Source organism: Phalacrocorax carbo, chromosome 9 (genome assembly GCF_963921805.1).
Source record: "Phalacrocorax carbo chromosome 9, bPhaCar2.1, whole genome shotgun sequence".
NCBI classification, from domain to species: domain Eukaryota; kingdom Metazoa; phylum Chordata; class Aves; order Suliformes; family Phalacrocoracidae; genus Phalacrocorax; species Phalacrocorax carbo.
Window position 1 is genome coordinate 11498017 of NC_087521.1, and position 23527 is coordinate 11521543.

The 23527-nt window shown below is 42.8% G+C and overlaps 2 protein-coding genes across 9 annotated transcripts in view; both read left to right on the top strand.

Annotated features, from left to right (window-relative positions):
* The first annotated feature begins 89 nt into the window (after positions 1 to 89).
* LOC135314977 (collagen alpha-1(I) chain-like) lies at positions 90 to 4527 on the top strand. Its single transcript, XM_064460095.1, has 5 exons — positions 90 to 360; positions 1560 to 2058; positions 2798 to 3078; positions 3192 to 4091; positions 4172 to 4527. Exons 1-5 carry the CDS (start codon positions 90 to 92, stop codon positions 4525 to 4527), a joined length of 2307 nt encoding a protein of 768 aa, XP_064316165.1.
* Positions 2030 to 23527, top strand: part of TTC6 (tetratricopeptide repeat domain 6) — a 92582-nt gene continuing 71084 nt past the window's right edge. For 2 of the 8 annotated variants that reach the window (XR_010374417.1, XM_064460325.1), the window contains exons 1-5: positions 2032 to 4091; positions 10164 to 11754; positions 12465 to 13621; positions 19946 to 20014; positions 20799 to 20879. Coding sequence is in view for 7 of the 8 variants with exons in the window: in XM_064460325.1 (XP_064316395.1) it covers positions 12809 to 13621; positions 19946 to 20014; positions 20799 to 20879 (963 nt within the window). In the remaining variant the exon portion in view is untranslated. Of the gene's footprint in view, positions 4092 to 10163; positions 11755 to 12464; positions 13622 to 19945; positions 20015 to 20798; positions 20880 to 23527 lie in introns of all 8 variants that reach the window. The other 6 variants (XM_064460322.1, XM_064460321.1, XM_064460326.1 and 3 more) reach the window with 6 other exon arrangements.

Sequence of the window (23527 nt, forward strand, 5' to 3'; positions counted from 1 at the left end):
TTGAAGAGAATGCAAAAGGCCATCCAGCCTTAAACCCCTGAGATTAGGGGCAATATTTACCGAAGTCCAGTAGATGCTCCTTTAACTCGATGGCCGGGACGTGCTCCAAAGTCCCGAGTCCTGCAGTCCGCAGGCTCCCCCCGGCTCCCGCCCCTCACTTCAAAGCCGGTGACCGCACAGGTACCTCCGCGGGGTCCCCCGCCCCCGCCGGGGCGCCCCCCCTTCCCAGCGCCCTCGGGGCGGGGGCCGGGACTCGGCGCTCCGGGCTGCGAGCGGGGGAGCTCGGCTCCGCGCCCCCGAAAGCGCCCCGACCCACACCTGGGGCTCAGCCCAGCCCTTCAAACGGGGCTGCCGTTCTGTGTAGGTGGTGATGATATTTCTTTCACCCCGCTGAGACATAACAGTACAGGCACCCAATAAATGCGGGCAGAGGCTTGAATGCGGACCCACCGATATTAACCTCCACTTGGCAAACATCAGGTGAGCCACTGGAACCATTTTATATCTTTACTGTAGAAATCCTCCAGCCCAAGCCTCCTGTGGTGCCAGGCACCCAGGAGCAGCAATAATAAGTAGCGGGTATCTCATCACCAACTTCTTGCTCACCAACCTGATTTCTTGCAAAGAACAGGGGAGGAGGAATCTACACAGGCTTGTAAAAGGTAAAGAAGGGCAACACCGATTAAACAAATTGTCATTGGACAATGCTTTTTATTATTATGGAGGAAATCTCGCAGTCTTTGAAGACGGACCGAGCATTTTCTGTTTCTGCTCCTGCCCTGTCCGGCTTTTCCAGCTTATGTCAAGACCACAGATTCTTCCTGGGTTTCTCTGCCCTATCCTTTATGAGTTTGTTCCTACCCAGCTGTTAGAACTTTTATCACCTGACAGTAAAAAAAAAAGACAAAACAAAAAAAAAGCCCACGCGCCAAACAACCCCCCCTCCAACCCACCCCCCCCCCCCCAATTTTCCAAGCAATGGGAATTTGACGGGGAAATAAAGTTTCTTAGGGTTTTGAAAAAGGCTTGCGTATCATACCACACAAACTGAAATACACATCTGGGGTTGAATTTCTGCCTGGCATGTTTATCGGCCAGCAGGACCGCAGTTGCTTCCACAGGGATTTGTCCTCGAGTGAGCTGCGAAAACGTCACCCTCACAAACATGATTTTAAAGTTTCTTATACAGAGACCCAGGATTTAAACGATGAGATGTAGCGTCTCTCCGCCTCGACAAATATGTTTTAACTTGTCCTCTAAATGCGTTTTCTGTTATCCCTTTCTTTGTTCTTTCCATCCTCGTCCTTCTTTCTTTAAAGCTGGCAACAGAATTAAGTCAAATCCCTGAAACAAACAAAACTCTGGAATCAGCAGGCGAGAACAGGGGATGAAAATGTGTCTTAAAGGAAATAAAATAGATTATTTTATGGATTAAAACCCTACTTTCTCAAATGGCCAAACTACACCCGTGGAAATTGGAACAAAACCCAGTGGAAAACCTAAGGGATATTAAAATTCCGGTGTTCATGTATGCACCCTCCCTCTTTCCCTAACGGCAGCGGTCTATACGTCTGGAAATAGAGACCCTTCGGTGGTGGCTTTTTCACTTCAGCACCCGAGGTCCGTGCAGACCCCCCCAGCAGCACGGCGAGGCTGCGAGGGGTGCGGCGGCCCCCGCGGCCCCGCCGGCGGCGCCTCCCCGCCGGGTGGCCTCGGGGCGGTGCTGCCCCGCTTCCCGGAGCCCAGCCCCGCGGGAGCAACACCCTCCGGGACGCGGGGCGGCCCACGCAGGGCTCGCTCCGTACCTGGCAAAAAAAAAAAAAAAGAGCAGGCACAGAGGCGACCACGCTCCTCGGATGCTGCTACAAACCGCGGAGGCGTTTCGCCGGGCGGAGCAGACGTGGCGGCCGGCAAAGCCGCGCTCCCCGCCGGCCGGCCCCGCGGGACGCCCACGCCGGGATGCCCGCCGGGCGGGCGGGCCGGGACGGGCGGGGAGGGGACGGAAGGGGAGGCCGGGGGTTGTGCAAAGTCGCAGCGCCTCCTGTTGTCCGGCTGCAGGTCGGGCTCAGCTCCTTCCTAGGGTTGCTCCCGGAGGTGAGAGCACAGGCGGATCCCGGCCGTAAGCTTAGAGAGCCCTTCGGCTCGCTGTACATATCAGCAAGGCCGAGGCAGAGTCAGCCGCAGCTGGAAATTCCCTTCAGCCCGGGACGCCGTGTTGCAGCCCTGGTGGAGAAAAGCCTTCCCTGTATGAAGAGGAGGGTCCTGGCAGCTCAGCTCACGGCCACAGGAAAAAGCGGGTGTTTCAGTAGTTGCCCTTGCCCCGCACGTGAGCCTCTGGGAAGCCCTATGTGGGATGCTCCGAGAGCCCAGCGCGATTCGTCCGTACGCTTTGCAGCAGGCTCAGCGGGAAGGGAAGGGCTCTCCTGGGATGGAGGACGCGTGAGAGCAGCCAGGAGCTCTCCAGGCGCGCTGAGCTGCTTATGCGTTTTCTAGACTTCAGGAGGGTAGCCCTGGCCCGATTCACACCGAGCCTTTGCCCAGCTCTCGTTAGAGTAGCGCCAGTTTATGATCAAACTGTACGCTGATGGGGTTTTTTTCCTTTTTTTTTTTTTTCTTTTTGGTCCAAGGGGGAGCTGTTTATGCAGCCTGGAGAAAGGCGCAGGCTGAGGTGATCCGATTTTCCCCATCTACACATCTCAGCTCCTGGCTCCACCGGCGCGTGCTGCCAGGGAGGGAAACATAATAACTGACCTAAAAGAGGGAAGTATGTGCGTGCGGTCTGGGGGGGTGTGTGGAGCGGGGGAGGACGTCCACGGGAGCCCGCGGTGCCGGCGCAGGCCGTGAGAGCTGGGCCCCGCAACGGCCACTCAGCAAGAGGCCGCTTTTTGGGAAGAGCATCGCTGCGGGCTCCCGGCTGTCGGGCCGGGCCGAGGGGCCTCGCCCGTGGGAAGGGCCCTCCGGCCGCGCCGTGGGGAACAGAGCGGGCACCGGCGCGGCGCTGCCCACGCGGGGAGCCGCCACGGCCCGGGAGCCCGTCGACGCCCCTTGCCCAGCCCTGCTGGGGAGCGCTGCCCGCAGGTACTGTCCCACGCGTGGGCCGGGCTGCCGTAGCAATCGGCAGGGGTTTTAATTTTAACTGTGGGGCGCTATTTTAGTTCCCCCCAGCGTGAAACCTACTTTTTCCCTGGCAGAGGCAGCGCCCGCCGGCCACCCCTTCGGTTTAACCTACAGGGTCTCGTTTGGTTTTACCCTAACGCCATCGCCTCCTGGCTGGGAATCTCGCGGCCAGTGCTTGTGGGACGGACCGGGAAGGAGCTGCGAGGCGGTGTCCGCATCAGGGTGCCTGCCCTCCTCCCCACTCTACAGCCGCCTTTTCTTTCCCCCGGGTCTGCCTCCTGCAGAGGGCCGCTGGTACCCGGCTTTCCAAGCGGGCCCTACACGAGGAGGGGAGCTGCGAAGCGAGTCGCCTCAAACGCAGTGGGACCCCTCAGTCTCTCCTACCCCCTCCCTGTCCTTACCCATCCACGCCTCACGACGGTGGGAAATGCCTCTTTCCATCTGTTTCCGACCCGGAATCCTCCCCCACCCGAGCGGGCGAACAGTGATCGGGTGGGAACGTGCCGCTGGCCGGGGTCGGGTCCTTTGGACGGGACGGGACGGGGAGCCCGGGCGGTCCCCGGGCACTCCGGGAGCGGGTGTCGGTGGCCGCCGGGAGCGCCCCTCGCTCCGGAGGGAGCCCATCGAGGCTGCGGCGAAGTCGGGGGGCTTGGGTGCCTCCCTCCCACGGGCAGAGCCGCCCTGGTTCTGCGCTCCTGCCGCTGGGCCCTCGATGAGGACAGCCGGCGGGGGTCCCTCCGGCTGCCCGGAGCACCCCCCGGCGGGGCGGTGGCTCCTGGGTCCCCGTCCCCGGAGCTGGCGAGCCGGTGCGATGCGACAAGGTGGCGTTTATGCTCCTCTGGCCCGGGGGCAGCGCCTGGGCAGGGGAAGGCGCTGCATGGGGCCAACACTTGCGTTGGAGCCTTTTCTGCGTGAACTTTTCCTACCCACGACGATCACAGCAAAGGGGACCCCCTTCCCCCGAGCAACCCGAGGTAGGAAGGGGGGCACCCCTTTTCCTTCTGCACCTTCTCCTCTCCGGCATCCCTGATCTGGGTTCTCCTGGGCGGACTAGACGTGCCCTCCCGCTGCCCTGTCCCCGGCAGGGAGGGCCGGGGGGGCACCCCTCGCCCGCCGGACCCTGCCCCCCGCCGCCTGCTGCCCGGCCGCGGGGTCTCCGCCCTTTCATCAGCCCCCGCGGGCCCCGGCGGGCCGGGACCCCGGGCAGGTGCCGCCCTGCTGCCGGCCGCAGCGCAGCGGCGGGTCGCCCCGCCGGTGGTCCAGTCCTGCCGCGGCCCCGGGCCCCGGGAGCGCTCCCGCGGGAGCCGGGGCACCGGGCGCGCTGCCGGGCTCTCACGGGCCACACTCGGGGTCCGCCCGACACGGGCGCTGTGCGAGGCCCCGGAGGCATTGTGTAGCTCCTTGCAGTAGTGACTTCCCGTTGTTGGCTTTATTTTATTTTATTTTATTTTATTTTATTTTATTTTATTTTATTTTATTTTATTTTATTTTATTTTATTTTATTTTATTTTATTTTATTTTACTTTTTCCTAAATGTCATTGCAATTCATTGCATTTCCCTTTCCTAGGCATCATTCAGCATATAGTGACTTGAGCGACACTCCTGACGTAAAAAATAATATCTCCTCCTCCGAAAACACTCATGTATCAGATCGATTAAAGGAGAAAGAAGCACAAATACCAAAACAAAAAATTACAAATAAGTTAATATCCAATGGGTAAAAAAATGAGAGTAAAGAATCCTCTGTTTTCTTGTTTACTTTTTCTTTACTGTAACAAAATAGTTCTTAACTAGGTAAATCACAACCCATTTCATACAATCACTTTATTTTTGCTAGTAGGGCTGGCTGTGTGTATGCTGTTTGCAGAACTCCAGTTGGCAGGATGCCCACACTGCAGTGCGTGATTGGCCAAGTGTGTTCTACTTACTTTAAGTAAAGATAAACGCACTTGGTATTTCTCATTTGACTCAAGAGCAGCCATGTAGGTATTTATTTCAATTATTGGGTGCTTTATTTATGTTACTATATACTGAAATGCAAATGGAAACGCTTCCCTTGATTATTTCAATCATTGTGCCAATTCTTATGCAATTACTCAATATATTTTTGAAAGTTTTATGTGGTTTGTTTTGTTTTAAAGTGACTGCAGTAATGTGGTGTGGAAGAAACAGTATCAGAGGAGATGGGAACTCGATTATGCAATGAGATAAACACATATAACCCAATGGCACCCAATTGGCAAAAATGGTATTTCAGGACAAATACAGGTTTTTTGCAATACAGGTATAAGGAAGAAGGAAAGCAATCTGAGACCATGAGTGCAGTTTATCTATATGCACCAGTATAAGAAACAAAGCTTGGTAGGAGAGACACTTTTGCATGTATCCTAGAATAATTTCTTTGTTAAAGTTGCCCTGCCCTGCCCCGCCTCCCCTCCCCCCGCAGTTCTGCTGGTTGAACAAGAGGTATTTCCACTCTCCACTAGTCTTGCTTCTCCAAAACCTGTGGTGAGTTCTCTGTGAGAACATCTGTTTTACTGATGTAAACCAAATATTGCTGTATTGGACAAGAGATGCAAAGCTGATCATCTGCTTGTAATATTCATGCCAATACAATACCCCAGTTCTTCTGCAAACTGACCTTCTATGCAGAGGTGGACTTGGTTTGGTAACTTGGATTTTAAGTGATGGAGAGCGGGGGAATAATACTTTTCTTTCACTGTATAGCACTGTATTTTCAAATTGTTTGCTCTGTTCTCCTTTACCTGCAAAGAATTATTAATTTCCCTACCTCTGCCTCCGTGGCAGTTTTATGGAAAAACATTGGGAGAGCGCAGTATCCATCATAAATGGCTTTCTTGGCTGGCTTCAGCTCTGAAGAATCAAATGTACAAAATCAAGGCTGGCTTATTTAAACTCCTCCCCAGGGAGCAGTCCAACAGCTTTACCCAGATTGCAGTTCCTAGAACATAAATTAATTCAGGCTGAATTAACTGCACATTTTCTTGAGCTGTATTAATATGGACACCCAGCAACTGTGGGTTGTATGGCAGCATGATCACACATCTAAAGAAACATTTTGTCCATTCTCTCCATCAGGGGACATACACTAACATGTATAGCAAAAATGATGCTTGCTCTGGAAAAGGATGCCCAGAGGCCCTATGTAACATGTCCTGTAGTTTTACACTGAAACGTGAGAATGTGAATATCAACTGGTAACACCCTAAAATCATAAGCAAGAGCCATAAAATAGAATAGTCAACTAGTGTCTATGGGAAAGTAGAGGAAGGTCTGGATTTGGTAACATTTTAGGACTCCTCAGGGGCAGCAGCTGTTCAGTATTTTGGAGAATGGTCAGTCCTCCCAGCAGTTGGCCTAAGCTTCTGTTGCTGCTTCAAGCATTTCAAGGGTGAATCTCCCTGCTGAGCAGATTTAATGACATCAGGAATGACATCAGGAAGGTCACTTAGCTCACGGTGTACCTTCCCTTCCGTTGTCACATTTGCTCAGTTCTCTGTTATACGGCTGGTGAGATGAGAAAGAATCAGATTTAATTCATTCCCCCTCCACCCCTCCCAGCCAACAAGGCAGCTGCCAAAGTATTTCTGCAGAGCATGTCGTTTCAGGTTTACTCCTTTTTAGGTAGTGACTTAAGGTGGGATGACTGGGAGGGAATCCAACACCTGACCTTTCCTTCAGTTCCTCCAAAAGAGAGAGATCCTCTCTTCCATCTCAACAATTTCATAGCTGGATCAGGTGGCTCTCCTATTACCCATTGGACAAAAAATCCTTTTCCCCTTTTCAGGATCAGTATCAAGGATCACCATCCATCCTGTGCCAGAAATCCTTTAAATCTTATTTAACTTTACCCTCAGAGGTAGCTGGAACTTCAGTCTCCGCAGGCGCCTCTCCTCAGCCTTTGCAGGGCCTTTCCTTTTGTTGAAGAATCTGATCAGAAGTGAAGATTTTTCTTGTGATTAAATGGGATTTCTATGTCCCCCAACACTGAGTCTTCAGCTGTGAAACCTATGAGATCTACAAACACACACATATATATCTACATCTATATATCCACAGCCAAGCTGTTGTCCTAAGAGAACAGAAGAGTTGGACTGGAATAGCCGGCTGGAAAAGCTGCTGTATTAACTGAAAGACAATGGAGAGTAGAGATAACATGATCGAATTTCAAAACTAAAGCAAGTAAAGGGCTGAGCCTAGCAAAGACTTTGGCAGGTGTTTAGCTGTAATTTCTCCATTTATTGCTTACAGCCAGGAGTGCCTCTGACCTTGTGCCTATAATAAAGGCTGTGTGTGATGGACTTCCAGAAGTAACTAATGTAATTTCTCTTGGGCTATATAATAAAATGGCACATATCTGGAAATATTACAGTCATGTCATACTGAAAAATAAATCTGGGATTCATGGTCACTCAAAATGACCAAATGATTTTCTTATAGTAATGATTTTCTCATTATAAATATGGTTTTAAATAAAAGAGTTCCATCTTGTTTCCAACTTTTTATTGATTTTTATTTTAAATTATAAAGGAAAGGCCATTATTTAAATAATGTGTTTCAATTGGGAGAGAAAAAAAAAAGCAAAGCCTGAAATCATAGGAGGAAGAAAAATTTTAACTATTTCTGCTGGTATAGTACTGGCAAATACAGATATCTCACAATCATAATGGAGATTAGTAGAGCTGGGTGTGCATATTTGTTATGGATCAAAGATGGGATATAGTGATTAGAAGAATGACAATGCTTTCAACACTCACAAAGGGATTGAATGTGTGATTTATAATACTAATTCCACAAAACCTTTCTATGGCTGCTTATTGCACAAAGGATTCAATATGGATTGATCACTGGGAAAAAAAAAAGTATTTCCTTCAGCTCGGCTGGATCAAACCCTTGCAACTAACCAAAAAGCTTTTCAATATTGACACTCTCTGATTTAAGAGAGTATTCCCCCCCACCCCCGACCTGTTTATTCCACTCTTCTGCTACAGATTACCATCCCCACAGTGTAACTGTCAGAGAAGTTTGTGTGCTACATTCCCAGTGGCCATATTTCACAGTTCAGTATTTTAGCTTATAATCAGTTGATTTTCTCTGAGTATTTATGGCCATTTTATATATATATATATATATGTATGTGGCAGAAATATTAAAATAAAGATGTTGATGCAAAGAGCAAACAGTAACCTGCAGCCTGAGGATACCAACCTTTGATTTTCTATTTACTAGCAGTCAGAGGCACAGACTCAGTTATGAATCTGCCAATGGTTCTACTAGGGGACTTTGGAAAGTCATTCTATCCCCTGGTCTCTAAAATGGGATAATGCTACTCGGGCATCATGGTGAAACTGTATTTGTAAATATGCTGTTATCCTGGCTAGAACTATTGCACTGTGAATAGTTTTGAGCAAGTGTACTGCCATTTTGAGGCAGACTAGACTAGTGCTTTGGCTGTAGCACACTGAAAGGGAGAGAGCAGCACCCCCCAGCAGGGCTGGGCAGCCTTTGGAATATTTAATGTGAAAAGTTTCACAGTCAGCTGGAAAAGGGTACCAAGACAAGCCTTAGCATCTAGTGACAAACTAGATGCAAGGCACAGAACTAGCCAAGTAGTTACGATTTTAGTGTCCTTTTTCCTTTCAGTAATGGCTCTTCAGCTTTCCAAGGACTCTTTCTGGCATTTGCTGGAGAGCCCATACCAGGCTGTACATGTTTCATATGCACCACGCTGGCCTGATTCCTGATTGCCTAGGTGAAGGTGACTACCGGAGAGCTCCATGAACTCCTCCTGACTGTGCTCCAGTTTCTCCCAAAGCCTGTGGGGCACTATGTGCATCTCAGCCTCATTTCAGCATGAATTTGATCATGGCAACAATGTGCACTGGGGTGGCAGTTCCTACGTGGCGTGGACTCAGCCAATTCAGCAGAAAAGAAACTGCATTTTTTACTTTCTCCAACCACGTGAACAATTTTTTAATGATCGCTTTTCTTTCTAAAAAGAAAAAAACCTTCCTTGTAACATTAATAGACTAGTAACTTAGATGATACAATTTATGTGATATTAGAAAGCTTAGTGATCTGGTGAGGCCTAATTAAGAAAAATAATAATGTGTACCCAGGCACTGAACTCGTGCAAAGTTTTCCAAATCTAGATCCATTTGCTAAGTATAAGGATTCGTCTACTGATTAAATTTTGGACTTTGCAAGCTGCAGAGATAGGGCTTAACCTGTTCAACCAAATACTTAATGTTAATAAAAAACCACCTTCAGGTTTCAAACATCACTGTGATTATTGAGAGAGGGGCACATGCTAATAATACCTGGGGAAAGGGGAAAAAGATTTCAGTGTTTTCCTGTGTATAAGAGTCAAGAATCTCTGCAGCTGTCACCTCTGGAGCTCAAGCTGAGGATCTAGAGGATATATTGGGAACACTTACTCCTGGAACAACTGCTGAGCAATGTGTGTGGCTTGGTAGGGGAAAAATGTAGCACTTGGGATTTAACTTGACATTAGCTTCCCTTGGGTGATTACTCCCTTTGCTTACAAGACCTAGAGTCTAAATGCTGTAAAAAAGGAAAAAATTATGAACCAAGGCTGGAACCTTTTTTGCAACTTAACTATGTTCTCCAGGAGCCAGCCCCTGGTCTGCTGTGAGCAGGACTGACAGACAACAGATACAGTAAGGTAACACAGCATACTCATTTTCTGTGTTACCACAACTACTAACCTAAAGAGGAAACCGATGTCTAAGGATTTTTCCTTCTTCCTAAGAGTTTTTTGATGCAAATACTTCTTGCCATTCAGTGGCTTCTTACTGGAACTTCCTGATGCAAATACCTCTTCCACATCCCACTGTGACTCCTGCAGAGAGGAACTGTTCTAGGTAAAAGAAATTGTAGAGGCTTTACTTCCTGTTTAACTAGTTTGAAATGGATCTGTTCTCTAAGCTTACAACTGCATTAAACTGCTAATAGGATTCATCTTCAATGAGGCAATTGAACACTTCATTCCTGTTCTGAACAGGTCTAATGGCCTGGATGGCTAACGGGGATCCTTCGACACAGATCAACTACTTCACATTCCACCTTCTGCTCCTCCAACTACTCTGGGATTCCTGCTAGAGAGAGGGAGAAGCAAATTAGACACCAAATAGGTAGGTTTCCTAGGACATATTACAGGGCTTTAATCAGTTATCTTGCTATCAGAAGAAGAAAACCTGCTATTAATTGGGGCATAATGTGAACAGATAATGAGTTTTTAATCTTCAATAAGTTTTTAGTTTTATTAGCAAGGTAAAAGTGGGCCATCTAGCCCGGTGTAAGAAGCATTGTTTTCAAGAAGTACACTGGCTACACCCTTGAACTCCAGGAATACAATTAGGTAGGAAAGAAAAAGCTACAAAGCTGTAGCTGAAAGCTACAAAGAAAGGAGAGGACAATAGAAGCCTGTTAGATCAGTGGACCTTTTCAATTTGTTGAGTGACATATTTGAATCCAATAGACATATTTGAATCCAGTTAGTCCTTACAGTTCCTTGTTATCACTCACTGGTGTTTGGGGACCCAAACTGAAGAAAAAAAAAGACTTTATTTTTACCCACCATAAGAGACATAAGTGGATTACAAATATACCCTTGTGAACTGTTGCAGCCCAGAGATTCATGGAAATTCCAGTGCTTTGAGTTCAGATTATATGCGTGAAACCCTTCCCCCGCCCCCGACTGCTACAAGCTGCTTCACTTTGCCTGTGTTGTAAACAACCGGCCTTCCTGGGAACCTGGTCAATGTGACCTTGTAGACTTGTGCCATAGTTATAACCATCTTGATAGATTCGCTTTGGCTTTTCACATTATTTTTTAAATTTATACGCTAATTTTTTAAAATTTTGTTTCCTGAAGTTTGATGATTTTTGGCACATGTTATCATCCCTAGATCTGTTAGACACTGAAATGGTCATACATTTACTTGGTCCACTTTGTTAAAACTTAGCTTGCACCAGACAGCTGTCAAATATATTTGATACTTCTGTTCTCTGAAGGCCAGGCTGGTAAAAGTATAAGACACGGAGTCAGGATTCCTCCCAGAGAACTGGTTTCAGACATTTTGCTCATGTCAGTACTGCAAAGCCAGTCGGTTTATGGAGCCTGAGGTAGAGTCTACCCTGGTGTGGGCAAACCCTAGTGTTGTAAATTATGTCCCGATGACAGAAACTTTACAGATGATGATAAACAAGTCAAACACAGCTGAGCTGGCCTTTCATCTCCAAGGTGACCCTTTGACAATTAGCAAAATTAGTTTGACAGGAAAAATGCATCTGTAATAGCGTTTAGGAAGCAGCCGCATTGCACAGCACACAAATCCCCAGCGATGCTAGCTGTATGTTTGGTTTTCAGGGCAAAATGTTAACTTTAACTGAGAGCAGAACCAGGTTTGCCACATACAGAATAGAAACGAGGCTGTACTGTACTGGTACCAGCCACCTTGGCCACACCACAGCCTTTAGAAACGCGTGGTTCAGCTTGAACGCTTCGCCACCGTCTCCGGAAGACACCAACACTTGCAGACCGTCAAATACGAGCTCACTCAAGGGAGTAAATTCCCACCGCAGCCCCACAGGTGAGAGACTCCACGTCCCCGCCTCCCACGGGGAGGGAGAGCGGGGAGACCCCGCCTGCGCCCTCCCCGCCGCCAGGGGGCGCTCGCTCGGGGCGGCAGCGGGCGCTGCCCGCTCTCTCCCCCCGCGGGAGCCTCGTTGCCTGGTTACGGAGCGCGTCCTTCCCCTGCCCGCCGGTTCCAGCGGCGCCGGCTCCTCGCCCCCTAGGCCGCCAGCGCCGGGCGGGGGCAGACGAGCAGCCCTCCTGCGCGGGGCCTGCGGCGGGGTGGCCGCCCTGTGCCGTGCCGTGCCGTGCCGTGCCGTGCCTCGCCTGCCGGCGGCGGGCGCCGGGGGCTGTGAGGTACTTCTCTGAGGGGAGGGAGGCCCTGTGCCCGCTCGCGACGGAGAAGCGGGGCTTGGAGGGGTCACTGTTTTTGTAGGTGGAAAGCTTTTTGGGGTTACTTTGAGAAAGCGTTGAGCTTTAGCCTTTCTCGTTTTTTCTTCTCTCTTGGGAGTTTCTGTCCAACTCCCAGTTTATGCTCCCAAAGATAGAAATGGTTCAGTCGTTTCTTCAGCTAAAATGTTAATAGTCGTTGCTGGTGCTTAATTATACACGTTCAGAAGAGTCTTGTTGAAATCAATGGGGCCCTTAGCAAAATGACATTGTGTCTGCAAGATTGCGTTCCGTGTTGGTATACAAAATATGAAACTTCATTTCTGTTTGAATTTGCAGGCTGCATACAGTAGGAGAAAATTCCTGAAAAACACAAGCACTTTGGACTCAGTTATGTGGAAGAGCTGAATATGATTAAGGAACGTGAGACCATGTGCAGGGAATCTCAGTGGGATAGTCTGAAGATCAAACAAGGAATAGTTACTGCTCCTAGAAACGTGAGCATTTAGCCCTTACTGGAAGTTTTAACACCAGATCAATCGCATCACTTAAGGACATTATCCTCTCCAGAGGTCAAAGAGTCCACATAAGCCTGTCATGAATATAAATAAAAATATTCCTAATTAATTCAATAGGTGTTCTGATGTTCACAGAAAATAAGGATATATTCTGAAGTAAGAGTCATGAAGAAACAAACTCCTCATCTCAGGATGATGATTCAAAGAAATAAATCTGTGGAAGAAGACAGTACTGACAAAAATCAGAGAAGTTGCTCTGAAAAAGTTAACGGGGAAAGTGCCATTTGTAGTCGTGACAGTACAGGTGTAAAACTGCCAGTCATAGCATCATTTGCAGGTACCACTAAAAGAATTGTAATGGTCAAGCACCCAGCACCACCTCAGAAGCCAAGTTACTGCAGGTCTAATTTTCATGTTAAGAGCTCCCCCATCTCATTAGAAAAGACAAAAGCTTTTAGTAAAGTAAAGGATAGAGTGCATATGCTACAGATAGATCCCCAGAATTTAAAAAGAGAGAAAACTGAAGAAACAGATACTGTGATTAAAGATAGTGGTGAATTTAACTCTACAAGTTCTGATACAAGTAAAAACATTTCAAGAAAGGGAAAAATAACCTGGGAAAGCTGTAAGAAGAGAAGCAGAGCAATTTCAAAAGCAAAGCAACAAGATTTAGATGTTGAATCGGGAAGAGTGCTGAGAAAAGGAAGCAAGCAGCCAAGTGTGAGGTCTGCTCGAGAACAGTTGGAAGAGACAAGGGATGTGACTAGACCAGACACTTCAAAAATATACGAGAAGAACTTCCAGCAGAGCAAACCTGAAGAGCCTACTTCCACACCAGCGCTGCCTGTGAAAGTGGTTGCAAGGTCTATTGATGAAATAATTGCTTCCCTGCAGTCTACTTCTCCATCTCCCTCCGACCAGACGATCAAAGAACTCCTGGAGAGTGTTCTTGGCCAGAACTGCAACATAAAAATGGAAGTAGGTGAACCAGAACAAGAGCAATATTTTTCTCTTGGGTAAATATTACTTTTATAAGAGTTGTATATTTTTTTTCCAGCTCATACAGTGTGTTACAACACAGAAGCCAGACAAAACAAATGGATAAAGACACTAATGTATCATAGAATATTCTTCACTGTTTCTTCTGCCAGTTTTTTTGGTGTCCCTTAAAAATGAAAATGAGCCAATATCAAAATATATTCAGGCATAAGCTCTTTTGGGGTGTTATTTTTACTATACTGCTTATAGTTTAATACATCTTTTTCTTTACTCTCCATTCCCTTTTTTAAGATGACATGTTCCAGTCTGAGAGATGAAAAAGTACATTAAATGGATTTGGGATATTGTTGGAAGTGTTGCTTCTTTTAGTAATTGTTTAGCTTGTGAAGTCTCGATAAAGCAGATTCTTTATTATCACACGTAGATTGTATAAGCAGCTGTAACAGAGTCTCTTCCATTAATTGCAGCAGCTGATACCAGTAATACTAGTCATCAGGTAGATGCTGCAGAAAACTTTACTATATTTTCACCAGAGGGCTGCCGATTCATTTGTTAACTAGGCTAGTAACTTACTGTCACATGGCTCTTTGTTCTCCCTTACCCAGACTGATGGTTTTGTTCTAGTTCCAAGAGGGCTGAAACTTAGTCATAAAAATCACAATCCCACTTGGTATTCGTGCTAGGGCTTGTTAGGGATGCTATGGAATGAGTAGACCCATGGAGGGTGAACTGCTCCTTTTGAGCAGCAAGGAAGTATGGAAGACTGATAAAAAGCACATGAACCTGTGTTTTAGGAGATGATAAAGAACATCGTTTGCCACAACTATCAAAATGCTACCTTTTACAATCGTGGAATATCTTTCACAGAATGTAAGTGTAGTACCTTATGTTCCCTTAATGTGAGATGACTCTCTTTTGATTAAACATAAAAGATAGGAGCAAAAAGAATCCTAAACGGAGTTAATTTCAATGTGTAAGTCCATGAGCAGCAGTAGTCTGAAACTGCATTTCCAATAGATTTATGTCCTCTAATTTGTTTTTCTTCTGTTCTGTTCTGTGAGAGCTGTTTGTGTGGTTGAGGCACTCATAGTGTCTCCCACTCTGTATTTTCTGGTGTATTTCAATTGGGGTTGGAATCGGAGACTTTCCTCGGTGTGGAGCATTGAGATGATCCCTGTTCATTGCTTCACTTGTGTTTTAGGCAAGTATTACTTAATTTGGGACCGTTCTCTTTGGTTGAAATTTGCCAGCTGGACACAAAAATACTTCAGAGCAGATGAGTAAAAGGCTAAAGGAGATCCTGGATCTGGAAAACCTTTTCTTGTTCAACTTACCCAAAATAATTATTAGTGATTAGTAGCATGTGCTGTGTTGTGTGTTTTTCTTACTCTTTTATAAATATGGCTTACATTCTAGGTAAGATTTTAAAAATTTGTCCTCTAGTAAGTCCTAATGTTCTTAATTTGAAGTGAACTGATTTTTTCGTTGTAGTGGGAGCCACTGGGCTATGAGCTTTGAAAATCTGACCTCTGGAGTACTGTGATGTTTAATTCTAAAACTTACATCAATCAGGTTCAAAGTAAAGTGAAAATTTGAACTTGGTGATGACTTTCTGGTCCAGTTGTTTGTTGTTTAATGTTTTTTTAGGTATGGGCATATGGACATTAGTGAGGATGAATGACACCCTTGCTGATTACATTTTTTTTTTAATCAAAGGCATTTGCAGCAGGTGTCTTTTGAACTTAACTGACCTTATAAATAGGATGAAGACTCTAGCAATTCTTTATTATTATTATGCATAGTTTATTTACATTACACTGAGCTTCAAGGCTTGCCTTCTCTAATGAATTAAGAAATGTGTTCTTTTCAATGAAGCAGAAATACCTGGGAAAAGAACAGAGCTACTAAAATGAAAACAAGCTCTCAGAGTTAAATGTGTTTTTAATTTCTTAACATAAAGAGAACAGAATTTTAAAAATTTATTCTTGATCTTGCATTAATGACTGGTTAGCATTGCTAGCTTATGATATTGCTGTGCGGGCTGAGCGCTGTTTTCCCCCCAGTCTCAAAAAAAGCATTATGTGGGGAATGAAATGCCATCTCGGTGGGACATTACTACTTAGCCCTGTTTCCTTTGAGGGAAATCAGTTATGAATAATGATTCCTACCACATTTTCTGTTAAAGAGTAGAATTTTTATTATAAGAATAATATAATTTCCAATGCCTGGAGTAATTTTATTGCCTTGAGGCTTGTTGCTACCACTGAGGTATATTGAGTTATTAAGTTATATGGTAGATTTAGTATCCATAGGAGGGTGTTTATATTCATTTCAGAAATGCATTTTATTGGTATTCAGCTTGATGTTCAGCTTGCTTGGTGATGAACCTGCAGCTCATCGTTTTTAGTTAGTTTTCAGCAGACCAGTTTTTTGGTACCTCAGATGAGCTTGTGAGGCTGGTTACTAAATGAACGACATTTTTATTCTTGAAAAATAGTGTCAAATTTGAATGCTTCTGTTAAGTACTATACAGCAGACTGTACTAGGAGGAAGCTGATGTAAAATATACTTTAGTTTTAAAACTAAACATCTCTAGCTCTTGTCAACTAATCTCAATAGTGAGGCCTTGAGAAGATTTTCTCTGTAATGCATTAATAGTCTCTCAAAAGTGCCTTGATGGAGACTAATTATTGTTAAAATTCAAGAAAAGATAGACTTGTATTTGCTTTATATCTATGTGAGTACAAACAACTATTTGCTCATATTTGCTTTATATGTTCGTTATATTTCAGCTGACACGAAAATTATGTGACAGTTCATATATTGCTCTCTGATAAAACAGTGTTTTTAAGAGGCTTATTGAAAGTATATTTTTTTCCTTTAGGTGCTATAAGGTGTATTCTAAGTGTCATAGGAATGGACGAGAGACTTCAATTTATTTAATTTAGTTCTCTTAAAGTGGGAAAGCCCTAGCTCTTCCTATTGGTTTTCATAGAATGATAGAATGGTTTGGGTTGGAAGGGACCTTTAGAGGTCATCTAGTCCAACCCCCCTGCAATGAGCAGGGAGATCTTCAACTAGATCAGGTTGCTCAGAGCCCCGTCCAACCTGGCCTTGAATGTTTCTAGGGACGGGGCATCTACCACCTCCCTGAGCAATGTGGGCCAGTGTTTCGCCACCCTCATAGTAAAAATTTTTTTCCTTCTATCCAGTCTAAATCTACCCTCCTTTAGTTTAAAACAGTTACCCCTTGTCCTGTCACAGCAGGCCTTGCTAAAGGGGGCTGAAGGCCATGATGCTTTTTGAGTTTTCCATTACATTATTAATTCAGGAAGCACACATTATTGTCTGTGCCTCAGTAAGGTTTATCGTGGCAAAGGCTATGGCACTTCCTGCCACTTGCTGAAGGGAACCACTCAGTCTTCAGCGGTGGACACCACCACTCCTGGATATGGGATTTTTTTTTCCTGGAGCAGTTAACTCATTAATTTAGATTTTTTTTTTTTTTAAAAGAGGTGTTTTATTTTCATAATGTTGCAAGAAACTGCTTAGAAAGAGTGTTGAGGAGGTAGCTTACCTGTGTGGACTTCTGAAATCTGTTTATTTCTTCAAATTTACCAGTGCAAGTAACTGATTAAAAACAATCCAGTTGTCCAGTTTATGTTTTACCTGCAGTCACTTTCCAGTTCCTTATGATCAATAGGCCCACATAATTTAAGATTCTCTTAAAAATGCTGCAGGATTTATAGGGCAAGGACTGAAGTCTAACAAAATGGGAGACTAATCCTCATTAGGTCAGTAAGCTGCTGTTATAATATGAGAACATATTGTTTTTAATCAGATAGATTGTAATCTCCCAGAGTTTCAAGCTTTGTCAAAGGGGTAGAGGGTGATTAGCTATGTTTGTGTATAAATAATTTGTATAAATTCACCATGTTAAAAGAACTTTTTAAAATATTTGCATGTTCACACTTCTAGATTGACTTTTTTCTCATTTATCAGGGTCTTTTCTGCACTGGTGATAGAGACTTGTCAAAACAGAGGGGAAAAGAATTTTTTTAAATAACATGTAACTATCAAATGAGGAGTCAAAGAAATACCAGATGAAAATATTTAAGTCAGGTAAATTTAGAAGTAATTTAAAAAAACAAAATCCCAACCAACAAAACCATCTTAATTTCCTGTATGTCAGGACCCACAATGAGTCTCTTCAGCTACAAAAGGTACCACAGATGTACTAAAATGACTGAAAATGTTAAAGTGCTTTCTAATGAGTTATTAAGGTACTTGAATACCTAAATAGTTTTCTATACCTGCAGGAGGAAGTGTATGGCTAATAAAGCTATTTTATAGTCACAGTAGAAGTTTCCATCACAAGGTTAAAATATCAGTGCAGGAAACAGCTTCCTCAAGAATGGGCAATACACTAAAGAACAGATTCGTTGCCACAGTTCTCAACACTTAAGTTTCCCAAAGTTAGATCACACCTCCTTGGCCTTGTTTTTATTAATGCAAGCACACAGCCCATAGTACATTTGTAGACAGTCCACAAAATTTTATGAAAATAACACAGTAGCATTGTACCTGTGATTCCTCCCATGGGGAGTGGACAAAAGAGAAAACACTGTATCCAACAAAGGAAAGCAATCACATAACGTGTACAAGTGTCTAAAATGAAATTTAGATAATACTTGCTCATACGATTCTGTTGGTTTTGACAGAACAGGAAAATTAATAAGTAAAATTGTAATTTACATATTATGCGATAGTTTAGAAATGTAAGTTGATCTAGCCTGGTTGAACAAAACGCTTTGTGAAAATTTCTTCTTGATTCCATGAACTGGATAATAAATTGCATGGGGAAAGAATTACAGTTGGCTAAGATGGACTGTAATAATTAATAGTGCATGGTAATCACCATGTTTGAAAATATGACATGTTGCAAATAAGAGGAAGGTTTTTTGGTATAGCTTGAGAAGATAATGCTGAATCTGTTCCTTTTAGTCTGAGTTACTACATTCCTCTATTCTAGTTCCTTGCTCTCATCATGATGAAAAAATGTGATATGAATTGTATTTTTCTTAAGCTGTCTTGTCTGTCAAAGGTAGATAAGTTGCTATGGCTTTTGTTAAAAGCAAAACACCAAAGTGTACAATCTTCTGCAAAGCCATAGCTTTTTGTTGCTTTGTAGTTTACATTTTTGGGGTAGTGTATGCATCTATTATTTTGTGTTGACCTGGAGACTCCTCCTTTTTCCCTTTTAATTTTCTAATATGCAAAGAAGAAAATGTTACAGCTAATATGTTTCTTATGTGTTATTGAAGTTAAATGCAAAAAATCCTAGGCATTAAAACCATGAATATTTTTAGATTGCTAGGTGGACAATATACTCAATGGAATAAAAATTCTACTGTGTGGAAGATTCTTACATTAAAAGAGCAAATGGACATTTGCAGTGCCAGCAGAGGATTTTTTTTTCATGACGTGACAGACTGTTTCTAACACATATTCAACTGATAGCTTTAATGCATTCTTACGTCAACTTGTGGCTCTGAAATATTTTCCCCAGAAATATTTAACATTTCTGTAGCACTTTTGAAGATCTGTATTCTAAAATGAAACGTAGTTTAGATGTGATACTTCTGTTTGTTACTGTTATCTTTAAAACTTGGTTCCTCAAGCCAGTATATGGCACAAAGGGTAAAGTACATGTGTGCTGAGTTACGTACATGTATGTGAACCCTGTGCTTAGAAAGCACACTGTCCTTAAAACTACCATCTGTTTTGAGAGTTGTTGCTGTGTTTTGTTTCTGTTCTCCCCCCCTCCACCCCCCCCGCCCCCCCCCCCCCCGCCCATGGATATACTATAACCAAAAGGGGACCTGTTAAACAGTGCCTTTGATGAGAAAGAGTAGTATGACTGGGAACTAAGAACAACTTCAAATCTTGTAGTAGCTTTTCTGCTAGTGGACCAATTGTAATTTTCTCCTGTGGAAGAAATAAATAACCAAAAATTGCACTCAGCTTTTAAACTTCTGTGCTATAAGCATTTCCATGGAGAAGTTTTTCTGTAGTAAAGAGTTAAGCATGTATATAAATGTTTGCAGAAGATGAGTCTATGATCATTTGTCTCTGAAAATACTTGTTGCTTTCAAACTAATTTGTGTAATGAGGATGCAAACTTTAATTTATGCATATATATTGTTCTGATATTGTTTTGTTCTGTAAGGTAGTATGAATAATATAGGGGTTTTTTTTAGCATAGCTTTTGACACTAGTTTTCTTCTCTTGCTTATATAACAGGCACCAATTGAACATGAGGAAATAAAAACTGGATCTCAAGTCCTGCCAAGTTTTCACCAAGCAAGCCTGGTAACATTCTGCATTATCTAGGAATGTTAAAATATAATAAGTTAATAGTGTTTTTATTTGCTTGCAGAGTTGTTAAGATAGGTAGTTCATATTTTAAACTGATAAAACTAGGAAGGAAATGAAATAGTCCTTGAAAACATTTTGGTACTTCATAAATCACAAGTATACCTTTATTTTCCTCTCTTTCCCTTTTGTCTCTTGTTCATTCCTTTTCTTATGGGGTTTGATTCTCCAGCTGGTGGGTATAAAGAATTTTGCTTCTATTAAGTAGCGTGCCAATTAGGGCAATGGAATTGTAAGGCATTAATCTATATTCATGTATATTAGTGCCCATCATTCTATGCCTTTCACTCAAACTGGTTTAAAAATTTTAAATATTTAAACTTAGGTGTGTTTGGGCGATTGTTTAATGATTAGAGGCATTCAGGATTTAAAGGATCATAGATCTCTTGATATAAATTTATGTTGTGTGTTTCTTACATTTTGCAATTTATTCTTACAGGCGCAATTTGTAGAAGAAACAGACCACATCTTTGATAAGAAATCTCTATATTATTTTTTAGTGTTAATCATTGTAGGTCCTTTGCCTATTACTAAATTTATTTTTTGAAATCTAGATAGCTGTTGAGGAAGTATTTGGCTTAAAATACATTAAGATGATGAAAGAATTTACATGTAATAAATACTGTATTGAATTACCTGCCAGGCAGTACAAAAAAATAATAAAACCACCTTGTATATTCACCTCTTATTGATTTCCTTCCCCCTGCCTTTTCTTCACAAGACACCAGTAGTTCAGAAAGAGTCTCAAGCAGCAGAAAACGGATCTCGGCCTAAAGATGAACTGTTAACATATAATAAGCAGGTAAGCAGGTTTAGTACTATTGTGAGATAGTATTAGTTTTCCTATGCTCAAGGTTTTGATGCTTTAGAGTATACAGAGGTCTCCAAGCTGTTTCTTTACCACCTGCCCTTTAAAAGAAGGTTTTCTATAAAACAGGTCTTCATACTGGTCTTGCAGCTTAAGGTTAGAGGAAAAAGAAAATTAAGGTTCATTCGGTCAGATGTTGGGTTAGGCTTTTCTTTATGAGATGGGAAAGAAGATTACAGATGAAACAATGTATAAATAGAATCCTAATCTACATTTAACAAGTGGATGCCTTCCTGGAAAATGGCATAATACTCAATATCCTTTTGGTTTTGTGATATTTCACGGACGACAAAACCTGTCATTAGGATATCAACTCTATAAAGCTTAGATTTTCAGTAGAGAACACATATCAAGTTTTATAGAGACAGTACTACAGAGGACAAATATGTTGATAAATCCAAATAATGTCTTTTTCCATATGCTGACAGTTTCTAGCATTCTGGTATTTCAAGGCTATAACCAGATACTAAAATAAAACCCTAACCTGATTCCTTCTGCAGCTTTGATTTAAATGATTAGTTTGCCTTAAAGTTGTTATATATGTTTACTGTAAGACAGAATAACACTTTTATGTTGACAATGGTATAATGAGAAGGACAACTAAGAATGGGATATGTTTCCACTAGGCAGTGTCGTGTGCAGAGATACCAGATAGCCTTGGCCTAAACTTAAATAAATGACATGAACACAAGGTTGGATAAACTGCATGGAGAGACAGATACAGATGTTGAAAAGGAGATAAAGGGACCAGAATGAAAAAAGGATGAGAGACATATGTGTGGGATGCTTATTGATGGCCCAGTATTTGTATGTTGTTTCAAGGTCTAGTCATCATAAGGCAGAAGTCTAGTTAAAATGAGAAACCTTCTGAAAGTCTAAGGGCCTTGCTTCAGCTGCTTCTTCAGCTCCTCCAACTGACTGTAGTTTGTCCCTGATTATGTCTCTTCAAGCTGCATGGAGAAAGAGATAGAGGTAGGTGCCCGCCTAAAATTCCAGAGCATTAGCAACCCACTTTCCTGATCAATTTTAGGATAGCCAAGAACCAAAGATGCACACAGCTTACCCCAAAGAGCTAAGCTCTGGGAGTGAGTCACAGGGAGATGACAGAAACTCCCCAACAGTCCTGGCACTGCAATGGGGCTACAGTGGACTTGAAGTAGAGCCCTAAGTGAGCTGATGATGCTGGCCAGAGCATCACTAATATTAATATTAATAATGATGTTTTCAGGTAGTTTTAAGAGTATACTCTGCAATATCAGTTGATCTGTTGGTTACTAAACTAAATATGCTAAATTATGTGTAAACAATACACAGTACAATGTCACACTGATGGTCATTTTTATAATATTCAGGAATATAGTAAGATTATGTTTTACTTCTAAATTAAATACTATTTGCCAATGGAAGTTTCCCAGTTATTTAAACAGTACTGGGGTACTGTGATGGTGTTTTTTGACAGTATTATCTTGGGCAGCGTGCCACTTCTGTAACGCACTGGTGGTATTATTGCAACAACATCCATCAGTGTGTGTTCAGTGATCTTACAACACAAAGGAGCTTGCAAGATTGGCACCTGAAAAGATAACATACGTTAGGTTCTGTTTAACACAAGCACTATGTAGTTTAAATATATTATTTAATTTGAAAGGGTATGCTTTGTTTTACATACTGAAAAAATAATGGAGACAAAATTTTAGAAAGAGAAATGGTTTTAAGAACCCATATGTATTAACTAAATGCTCTGTTGCATACTTAGTATAACTATTTCTATACAGAGTCACAGCAATGTACTGTATGTTAGTATTTCTGTAGTATTCTATAATATTCATTGGCATGTTTGTGTGACATCTTATTTTTGAAATGATTTTCCTTTCCTTAGGGGGCTGTAGAGCCCATGCAATTTCAAGATAAAATGATTGATTGTGCAGATGAACTTGCAAATTTGGTTATACAGAAAGCAGTCAGATGAAAAAAATGCAGATATTTGCTTTAGCTGTAATTTTAGGTTACATCTGTAACTGAATTACATAAATATTTTGACTAAAAATTTATATGTTCACTGGTATTTCCACAAAGAAAATGAAATAAAATGTGAGATTATATAAATTTAAAATGTGCATCTAATAGTGAGTGTGTTGGCTCATGTTTGCTGATTTTAGGCTTAAAGGAACTCCCATCTACTTAGTATGGTCTCCATAATTCATTAGGAATAGTGTGAAGTCCCCCTTCATGGTCTGTTTCACAAAAAAGATGAGATCACAGAACTTATGATTTTAAAATAGTAGCTGCTGTAATTTTAGTTTTGAGGGTTTTCATTAGCCATATTGGTGTATAAGACATTGACAAATGTTGTTGAATATCTCCTCTTACTTTGGATATCACATTTTTTTTTCCCCCCATTATTTGGGTATCTGGGTATTCTAAAAGCTGGCAATGGCAATGCATGTAATCATGTTCCTTTTTTTCATTGAATTGGACAAGAGATCACAACAGAAACATTTACCTGACATTCAAAAGCAAAAATCATAGTCTTAGACTTGGCTCATTTTAATGATATGTTTTCAGGTAAACATAAAACTTTC

Bases quoted from the DNA above. Each gene is read 5' to 3' on its own strand.
- LOC135314977 (XM_064460095.1), top strand. From the start codon at position 90: ATGGCCGGGACGTGCTCCAAAGTCCCGAGTCCTGCAGTCCGCAGGCTC. The intron at 2,059-2,797 runs GTCGGGCTCAGC...GGGTGTGTGGAG, and splicing joins CTCCTGTTGTCCGGCTGCAG to CGGGGGAGGACGTCCACGGG. The intron at 3,079-3,191 runs GTACTGTCCCAC...TTTCCCTGGCAG, and splicing joins CTGGGGAGCGCTGCCCGCAG to AGGCAGCGCCCGCCGGCCAC.